This window comes from Cetorhinus maximus, chromosome 4, assembly GCF_964194155.1.
Source record: "Cetorhinus maximus chromosome 4, sCetMax3.hap1.1, whole genome shotgun sequence".
NCBI classification, from domain to species: Eukaryota; Metazoa; Chordata; class Chondrichthyes; order Lamniformes; family Cetorhinidae; genus Cetorhinus; species Cetorhinus maximus.
In genome coordinates, this window is record NC_135882.1 from 927,733 (window position 1) to 938,214 (window position 10,482).

The window sequence follows — 10,482 nt, forward strand, 5'->3', positions numbered from 1 at the left end:
CTCGCCCAGCCTGAGCCAGAAGGTTGGCTGAGACGGGCATGGGAGAAATTTTGCATAAATAATTGGGCATGGAGTGGCAATCCGACACTGATTGCCACTCTGAGGAAGTTATGGCCCATTAACTCTGTTTCTCTCCGCAGATGCTGTCTGACCTGCTGAGTATTTCCTGCAATTTTATTATTATTATTATACTCTTCACACAAACTGTCTCCTCTTGGGAGGCCTCCCTTCAATTATGAGAAGATGGGGCAGAATTGATAGAAACAGATTGTTTTCAGTGGTAAAGGATGTGAATGAGGGTCCATTGATCTAAGGGTAAATGTAAGCAATTTAGGAAAAGGACAGGAGAAACCCCTTTAGAGATTGTGAGGCAGTGGAAGCACTACTGGAATTACCGATTGAAACCGAACCATGTTAACATTTAAGAAGAGGTTAGAGAGTTGTTTGAAGGAAAATGGGGACAGGGCAGGTACATGGAATTAGAATACTTCAATGGAATATAACATACAGAACAGGCTAGACTTAATTACGTGTTTCTGTGTTGCAATTTCTGTATAATCATAGAAGCAGAGATGCCTGAAAATGACAGTGTTGCCTCTTTTAACCTTCCAATTATGTATTTATTTATCATTTTCAGATTGGAAAAAATAGTCACCAGTGTTAGCCCAAAATGTACCTCCTGAATGTAGACATAATTCACGTCTATTGTGTCTGAGGCACAAGAAATTATCAGGAGATTAATATTGTGTGTGTTTAATTTGTAGATTCTGATGAGGAAGATGATGCTGAGCGTTCAAAATACTAACAGGTGTGGAAAATGGCAAAGCTGTTGACTCCTATTTGCACTATTCATGTCCAGGCTTGTGAGTGAGAATACTGACTGGCTGCATGGTTTCACAGTTACACAAAAAGAAAGAAGTTATTGTTAAGCACTCTTTACTTCAGCCTCTTTCTCTGGAATGTGCAATATGCTCTATCCCTTTGACATACCCTCACCCTATTTCTTCTCCACCGATCTTCGTAATATACAGCATTCTCCCTGCTCTATTGGAAGTGTGATTCTGTTGAAGCTCAAATTGAGGTTCAGACAGCCAGCTCCTTGGCTCATTGGAACAAGTGCATGAACTTTCTAGTACCAAACTTTACTGTTGGGATAGACTCCATCTGAGCCAGACTGGAACCTGGTTCCTAACAGATAGAATGAATAGGAGTTTAAACTAGTGGGCGGAGAGGAGGACCTGGATAGATACAGTAGTATAGATAATAGTTTGGAAACAAAGAAAAGGGAAGAGCATAGAGAAACAGTCAGAAATTGCCCTTTGAGCCCCACAGATAAAAGAAGAACTGAAAGATGTGAAGTAATTGAACCAGGAGAGAGAGAATTAGGAAATATGAGTGTAAAATATTAGAGCAGAAGGGCAGCTTGGGCTCTGGGGCCCAATTAAGTTTTCTTTATACAAACAATTTCAATTAATTGCAGGCAAAAGTTCAATTTGGAGAGCCTGACATGGTAACCATAACGGAGACATGACTATAAGACTGTCAAGACTAGGAACTAGATATACCAGGTTACAAGATCTACAGGAAAGCCAGGGAAAGTGGCAGATGGAGAGGGGTAGCTTTAATGATTACGGGTGAAATCACTTCAATGATGTGAGAGGATATAACGAAAGTAAACAGGCAGTGGAGATTTTATGGGTAGAATTAAGAATTACGGCTGTAGCAGGAGTTGTGTATAGGCCCCCTTTAGTAGTAGCTGTGAAGTAGTAGCTTGTATAATTGCTGAGATTAGACAAGCATGTAGTAAAAGCAGAATAGTTTTAATGGTTTGGGGGGATTTTAACTTTCACATAGATTAGGATGATCAGACTAGCATTGTAAGGGGATGAGTGTCCCTTTTGGAATCTCACTTAGGTTTGGAGCCGTACTGTGGACGAAGAGGAATGAGACTCTCAATACCAAGCAATGTATGAAAACAACAATCTTTATTAAACAACTGTTAAACAATTGTTAAAGATTAAAAGAAAATTAAAGAAAGATAACTTTTTTGAAAAGAAAGGAAGAAAAGCAACTTTACGTATATACTAAACATACCATATTACAAATACAAAGATGGTAAAACACCCCCAAATTGGTCTGTTCACGACAGCTCCCCCAAGTGGTGAAATTCCCCTTGGTTCATACATCACCAAGTCTTCGAATAACCTTACACGGTAGTGGACACTCCTGTCAGTCACTCTGTCGACATTACTTGGTCTCCTGTAGTTTTGAGTAATTGGCTAATCCACTCTGACTGCAACCCCAAATGTTGGATGCTGTGCCCCTTTAAGTCCAATTCCTGGCTCCATTCCAGCCTTTCTCAAACCAGGGGCCTGGTAAACACGAGCCTTTATCCAATTCTCCTCACAGGCACTGCAAGGCTTTGCAAACTTTGCAATATTCAAGTTGTTACCCATCTTTTGATGGTGTCTCCCATCTGTCATCAATCAGATTGTGTATCCATCAATCAAACTCCATCTCCTGATTCCACACCATACTTGACCACCCCACGTTCAAGGTTATTCGTTGTCCTAGCTTGTAGTTCAAGAAAAATGACTTCTGTTAAACAAAGACAACTTTTATTTTATTAAGTCTGGCTTGAAAAGAGAAACTGATGATGTGGGCGAAATACCAGCTGTGAATGGCCAGTATGATAAACAAGATCCTGGGAAAACAAGTCTACAGTTAACAATATCACTACTGATTTGTATTGTTTAATTATTTGACTTATATTGACACAATAACACTTACTTTGTAGCCCTTAATTTAAAACTAACTTTACGAATATTCAATACAGGCTTAAAATTGAGCAAAGCAGAAATAAAATGCAAAAGTATAAAATTACAAAAGTTACTGGCTACAGGATAACAGCACATGTCAGAAGGAACAAAAATATACTTGCCAATAAAGACAGCCATAGACAACTAAAGAAGTGAAAGACGACTAAACTAAAAGAAAAAGCATACAAAAATGTAAAATTTATCAATTTTGCTTCCAATTTCCACCCCTCTCTTACCTTCACATGGTCCATCTCTGACACTTCCCTTCCTTGACCTCTCTGTCTCCATTTCTGTTGATAGACTGTTCACCAATATTCATTACAAGCCCACCAACTCCCACAGCTACCTCAACTACAGCTCCTCACACCCTGCTTCCTGTAAGGACTCCATCCCTTTCTTCCAGTTCCTTCACCTCCGTTGCATCTGTTCCGATGTTGCCACTTTCCAAAACACCCCTTCTGACATGTCTTCCTTTTTCCTGAGCCAAGGGTTACCCCCGCTGTGGTTGACAGGGCCCTCAGCCGTGTCCGACCCATCTCCCACACGTCTGCCCTCACCCCTTCCCCACCCTCCCAAAACCATGATAGAGTCCCTCTTGATCTCACTTTTCACCCCACCAGCCTCCGCCATTCCCGCCAATTCCAGCATGATGTCACCACCAAACACATCTTCCCCTCATCTCCCCTGTCAGCATTCCATAAGGACTGTTCCCTCCGGGACACCCTGGTCCACTCCTCCATCACTCCCAACACCTCAGCCCCTTCCCACGGCATCTTCCCATGCAACCGCAAAAGGTGCAACACCTGCCCCTTGACCTCCTCCCTCATCACTGTCCAAGGCCCCAAACTCTCCTTTCAGGTGAAGCAGTGCTTCACTTGCACCTCCTTCAATTTGGTTTACTGTATTCGCTCCCCTCTACATTGGGAAGACTAAACGCAGACTGGGTGACCACTTTGCCGAACACCTTCGCTCAGTCCACAGGCATGACCCAGATCTCCCTGTCGCTTGCCATTTCAACTCACCACCCTGCTCTCTTGCCCACATGTCCGTCCTTGGCCTGCTGCATTGTTCCAGTGAAGACCAACGCAAACTGGAGGAACAGCACCTCATCTTCCGACTAGGCACTTTACAGCCTTCTGGATTTAACATTGAGTTCAACAACTTCAGAACTCTCTCTTCCACCTCTACTCCTTTTATAATCCATTTTTTATCTTTATTTTTATTATTTTCATGTTTATTTATTCCTTTTTTCCCCCAACCACAGAGCCATCTGTCACTTGTTTCTATGTTATGCTTTCACAGGGTGCTGACCCTTGTTCTGCTATTAACACCTTCTGCCACAATCAGCATCTTCTTTAGTCTTTAAGACTATCATTAACACTCCCTCTGTCCTGTGTCCATGACATCTTTGTCAATCTCTCCTCAGCTCCCACCTATCCCTGACCTTCTACCTTACTTCACCTGCTCCACTCCTTAAACAATATAAAATCCATCACATTTCTACTCTTTGGCTCTAAAGAAGTCATACGGACTCAAAAGGTTAACTCTGTTTCTCTCTCTGCACGGATGCTGCCAGACCTGCTGAGTTTTTCCAGCACTTTCTGTTTTTATTGCAAAATACCCTGTTCCTGTGATCTTTAATTTTGTTCTTTTCTTTCCTTCCCTGGGCCGACATTGATACTGGGATCATCTCACCCAGGCAGCAAGTTATTTGCTGCACACCACGACAATTATTGAACTCTCCGAAACTTCAAAACTGCATTTAAGCACAATAATTGTGTTGTAATCATTCGTAATACAGAACAAAGATTTTCCATGTGACGGTTTCACACCTGGTGCTTAAACTGTTGTGGCCAGTGTATCGGTTATAAAAAAATTCTGGTATGAATCCCTGACAATAGGCCAACCCTCTGGTGGGTTGTGTTATATTTGGGTTGTACAAACTGCCATTACTTGTTGTGGTCCACAACCCTAACTAGAAATACCTTTATCTTATAATCTTATGTTTCAGGTTCATAATGTAAACCCAGCAAGATTTCAGAAGTAATTAATTTTAAGCAAATGTTGCAATAACCTGTGTTTTAAGTTGACATAAAAAGCTGCCATAAATGTTAACATTTTGTACATTTTAGCAGCTGTGTGCCATAAGAACAGCGGGTGGCCCTTCAGCCCCTGGTGCCTGTTCTGGCTTTCTATTACGTCATGGCTTATCTGTACCTTAACTTCATTTTCTTGCCTTTGCTCCATATCCCTTGATACCCTTAAGCCAACAAAACTCCACTGATCCCAGGCTTGAAATACTCATTTGAACACAGGGATGTTGGGGTTGTGGGTCCAGATTTCCATTAACCTTTGTGTGAAGAGGTGCTTCCTGATTTTGCCCCTGAACAGCCTGGCTCTCATTTTAAGATCATGTCCCCTTGTTCTGGATTCTCTTACTAGAGGAAATAGTTTCTCCATTTCTACCCTATCAAATTGCTATCATTTTGAGCAGCTTGATCAGATCATCTGTCAACCTTCTGCACCCGAGGGAAGACAAGCCATGTTTATGCAACCTGTCCTCAATTTAACCTCCTTGCCCCATTGCGCTGGTGAATATACACTGGACTCCCTCCAAAGCCTGAGGTGTGGTGCCAAGAAATGAACACACAACTGCAGATGGGATCTGACTAAACCCCAATTAACTGAACAAAAACAAAAATACCTGGAAAAACTCAGCAGGTCTGAACTGAATCTTACCTTAGTTCCCTTTGTATTTCAGCCCCACTGAGATTAAAATGAGCTCACCCCTTCACTCTATCTTTTGAAGTTTTGTTCTGTTTGTAAAGCTTTTGTTAGCTGACAGCTGAGCTGGTTTAGTTTTCACAGTAAACAGTCAGTGGTAAGGAATGTGTTGGTTTATGATTCATAATCAGCATAAAGCATCAGAAAAGAACCTCTTGTCATTATTTACTGATGAAGAGTGAAAGTAGGGTGCTTGGTAATATTTTGTTGACTCACTTGCATGAAATAATCCAACATTGAGTTGCCGTTGATGGGAACACTATAGCTTCTTAGCTAGTGGTCCCAGCTCTGTTCATTAGCTATTAAAGTTAAATTGGAATGATTCCTGCATTGTATCAGATGCAATCTTAATTGGTTTACAAGTGTCTGATTTATTTCACGCACTTCTGCTCTCACCCCTTCCCCTCGCTCCCAGAATGATAAGGTTCCCCTTGTCCGCACCAGCCTCATATTCAACAGTTTCATCCTCTGCTATTTTCACCCCTTTCAACGTGATGCCACCATCAAATAGTTCCATAGTTTCAAACCATAGGGCAGGATTTTCCCCCCAGTCAGGGTGGGACGTTGAAGTGTGGGTGCACAAGAGGCGCGCCTCTGATTGGCACCCCCAATCGGGGACGTGCTGCCATTTTGTGGGCTGGCCAATTAAGGCCCGCCCAGTGTGACATCCGCATGGAAGCGCTGAGCGCTCCCTGTGCAGGTGGGGGAAAATCCCTAAACCCAGGAGTGCGCTGTTTTGCGCATGCGCACGAAAGAGCACACTCACCTCCCTGAGGCTAAGTGCTGCCTCAGGGAGATCGGCTCTACTGTCAAAAATATTAAAAATAGAAAAAAGACCCTGACATGTCCATAACTTATTAAAAAGCTTTAATTAAGTTTTTTAAAGCCTACATGAAACCTCATTCCGCCCGTGGTTGAGGTTTCATGCTTTTTCTGAAGCCCGCCAGGGCTCTTGGCCTGCCCACCAGCCTTAAGGTTGGTCAGTCAGGTCCATTAATTACTTCAATGACTCTGTCAATGGCCTCACTTAGCCATTGATAGGTCGGTGGGCCCACAGCTGATTTAGCTGCAACCCCGCCTGTCTGAAAATTTAAATGGGGCGCGGTGACATCGGGAGTTCTGCCCGACATCACCATGAGTCATTTTACTCGTCGGCGAGCAGATCCCGCACCCCCCACTCGCCGACAGGAAAAATCCTGCCCATAAACTCTGTCTCCACCTGTTCTGTTTTCCTTTTGCTGGTTTGGTCTTGTTTGTTCCTTTCTTTAGCTCTTCATTTTGTATTCAGACAGCTGATATGTAGCCATTCATACCTCATCTGAACACGACTTTTGTTTCTTTACGTCTCTCCTTTAGCTTTTGCATCATGAAATCTTTTGTTATTTAATCTACCCTGCACTCCAGTGTGTCACAGACCTTCCCTTTTTACTTCCTGGATCCTCTCCCCTTCCACTGGCTTAGAAACGATTCCTTTTCTATCTTTCTTCAGTTCTGATGAAAAGACATCGAACTGAAGCATTAACCCCACAGATACTGCCTGACCTGCTGAGTATTTTCTGTTTTTATTTAAGGTTTCCAGCATCCGTAGCATTTTGCTTTTTATTACTTTGTTATTCAATTACTCGCAAATAAATTATAATCTTGTCTTTAAAATGGGGGATTTACCAGACTCTTCAGCATCAACTGAAATTGCGTTATAATTTGCATTTATATCTAAGATGTAAATTCATACACAATTATCACTCAGTGCGCTGACTGGCTGATTAGATCATTGATTGTGCATCCGTGTGTTCAGTTGTGTGAAAGTTTATTGCAAGTAACCTGACTTTTTCTCTCTTCAAACTCCCCTTAACCATCTCAGCAGCTGCCATGTGGATGCAGTTCAGTCTGAAAGGGACAGTGGAAAAGTTTCTAATAGCTGAGCTGCTGAATTCTCCCAATACCAGAATTCATTTTGGGGAAGAATGAGATGTGACTGGCAATGGGAAATCTGTGATTCACTTTATGCTGCAGAGCCTTCACCTGATGGAAGTTTATCACTTTACTGCCTTATGCCAACCCTGAAATGGCTTCAGGGTCCTGCTATCACTGAACTAACTTCAATCCCAGAATCAGCTGCTGCGTAACATTTCTCAAAATAGCTCATTTTAGGCCCCAAACCAATCATTTCAGGGATTAATAATTTTACTGAGGTAATATTTGAGGATCGCTGACAAGTGTGATCAAGTCACCTGACTGATGTGGTCGCACTTATTCACTTTAAGCATTATGTTGCACTAAAATTCTTAATTATTTTTGTTTGGTCTTTCATTATTTTAAATGGAATTGGCCAAATGCAGCAGAATGTTATAAATTATGAAGTGTTCCTGAACATTCAAGCTTTTTTCATATTTATGCCTTATTTGTAAAGAAAAGTATTTGAGATAAACAGAGGGAGCATTGCACAGATGCGCAAGTGACTGATATTCAGCCCACGTGCAGTGTTTATATCCCTGAACATCAGAGCACATCACAGCTTACAGCTGTTACTTTCTGCAACACAAGTTTATTGAAGGAATTTTTTTAAAAACCATTTATATTTAGCTGACAATAGCAACAAACTAGGCAGAAAATTACACAACATTCTTGACAATGAAACCAAACAAAATATTTTGTGACAGAATGAAGAATTTATCTTTATCCATTAAATCCTCCAGGAGTTGCTGAAAGCCCCAGGACTCAATGTGGGTGGCAGGACGCAATCTCTGCTGCCAATATCAGCCCATAATTGGATATGTCAGCTGACAGCACTCCCATAGTAAAACTCCCTTCATGGTGTGAGCCCTGATGCTGTAGTCGTGTTTGTATTGTGAGATGGGAAGCACTAGTGCAGATATTCCAATCCTTTACTTTGTAAAACAGTTAAAGTTTTAATTGCATTTCTTTTTTAATAATTAAAGCAGTAGATTTATAAATCAATGCAATGTCATTATAATCAATTTTAGTTGCTTGCAGACTTTTTGTGTAAGTATTAAATATTGTGTTCTGTAATAAGAGATTAATTCATTCTTTAAAAAAAATAGGAGCATTCCTTGGGACAAGGCTCCAACTGTTGGTGACCTCTCCCCAGCTCCCTCATAAATTATATGTTGTATTTTCTGATTTTTGTGCCTCAACGCTAACAAAGAGCTCATCTGATTTTGAACCAAGGCTGGCTGACCCCTATCCCATAGGAAGGCAGCCTACCCCTGCCCCATGCTCTTCCTATTAGATCTTCCTCTGCTGGCAAGTGTCTTTTACATTATAAAGGTGCATAGCATCTTCCCACGGTTACGGATGCCAGTGCTGGTTAATTGATAAGATCCCTATTTAATAGACAATCATGGGCACTTCATTTCACATAGTTCCCTCCTCTCCTCTCCCCCCCCCCCCCCCCCCCCCCTGCCAAAACCCTTGAATATGACCAAATATCTGGGCACGGGGATATTGTGTGTGTGTGAGATAATATGGACGATTGCTTCTGCAAAATTAATGCATTGTAGAAATTTGAGAAAATATTTTAACATTAGCTTAAATTGGATTGAAATGGAATTGTACGTAATGTACATTTAATCAACTGCTTTAATGTTTTTGTGGAAAATCTCCTGTTTAATTTTAATTATATGCAAGGAGATATACCAGGAGCTCTGTAAATGATTGATTTACAGTAAAAGTATTAATGCTGTGATGTGCTGCTGCTACACTGAAATTATAATTGCTTATTGCACGTGCCAGAGGCTTTTGACTTGCATCATATTTTTATACAAAAAGCTCTTAACTGTTATTCTGATAATTGTTTTAATTCTGTTTACATTGCTTCAAATTATTGGATAAAAATTTGTTTTAGCATTAAGAAACAATTCTGAATTGTCAAGAGCAGGCTCTATGTGCAAATGTATTGAGTGATTCAATGGTCATCTTATTTTAATGCCATGCTTCCTTTTTTATGGCTGCAGATTTTTTTTTAAAAGATACAAGTTCCACCTCATGACTGAAATTCAAAATCCTGCCCTTTATATAGCTAACAACTGATCATGGCTGTGTGAACTCCATTTTTAATCTCTCTCCATCCACTAGTAATTCTTCTGGAGTTCCCTGTCACTGGGCTTTACAAGATCCTAATGTGGGCTGCCCTTCCAGAGCACAACTCGCTGTGGGAGTAAGAATGAGTGTTGGTAAAATGGAGGCTGAATGTTGGTGTTTTACGCTCATCTCAATCTCCCTGGTCAAACTTTACACAAAGGGATTTAGGGCTTTAAATGATCAAACTGCTGATATTGAACACACAAGACCAGTTAAAAGATGAAAATAATCAAGTTGTAAACTAAGCTGGCAGAATCAGTCCAGCTGTTTCCAGCTCCTGCCTTTATGCTAGTGTATCTGATATTGTGTCTGCAACTTTCAATTCATACCTTGTTTTATTCACCTGAAATAGATGGGTCACTTTATACGTTAAATCATTTGCAATAAAAGTTAATGGATCAATGAAAATGGAAGAAAGATGTTTTATTTAAGAAACTCTATTTGATGTTTTGAGAGTTATGCTTTTTCTGCCCTTATATTTGTTTAATTTTTTGATTTTACTGTTGGAAACTGGAGTCCTGACATCTGATCCTCGCTTTAATACGAAAGGCCATTTGTTTTAAGCCAATCAAATATTTTTTTTTATTTTGACCTCTAATCAGCTAATTATGTTGCACTTTTCTATGAATTTATATTTGAGGAATTTCTAATTACATTATAGTGGCCTCTTTAATGCAAAAAATGCTTCATTTTCATTTCGTTCATAACTGGCCCAGTAGCCAAGAGAGGGTAAATGTCCCAGTGCCGGGGGAGAGGGGAGTGGGAGATGGCCCAGTGC

At 40.8% G+C, this 10,482-nt stretch overlaps 1 protein-coding gene across 4 annotated transcripts in view; it reads left to right on the forward strand.

Annotated features, from left to right (window-relative positions):
* Positions 1-10,121, forward strand: part of stard3nl (STARD3 N-terminal like) — a 35,905-nt gene extending 25,784 nt beyond the window's left edge. Inside the window, exons 8-9 of one of the 4 annotated variants that reach the window (XM_078539780.1) lie at positions 765-801; positions 7,457-10,121. In XM_078539780.1, the coding sequence (XP_078395906.1) occupies positions 765-801; positions 7,457-7,571 (152 nt within the window). In that variant the 3' untranslated portion in view covers positions 7,572-10,121. Of the gene's footprint in view, positions 1-764; positions 809-7,456 lie in introns of all 4 variants that reach the window. The other 3 variants (XM_078539783.1, XM_078539782.1, XM_078539781.1) reach the window with 3 other exon arrangements.
* Positions 10,122-10,482: the final 361 nt, after the last annotated feature.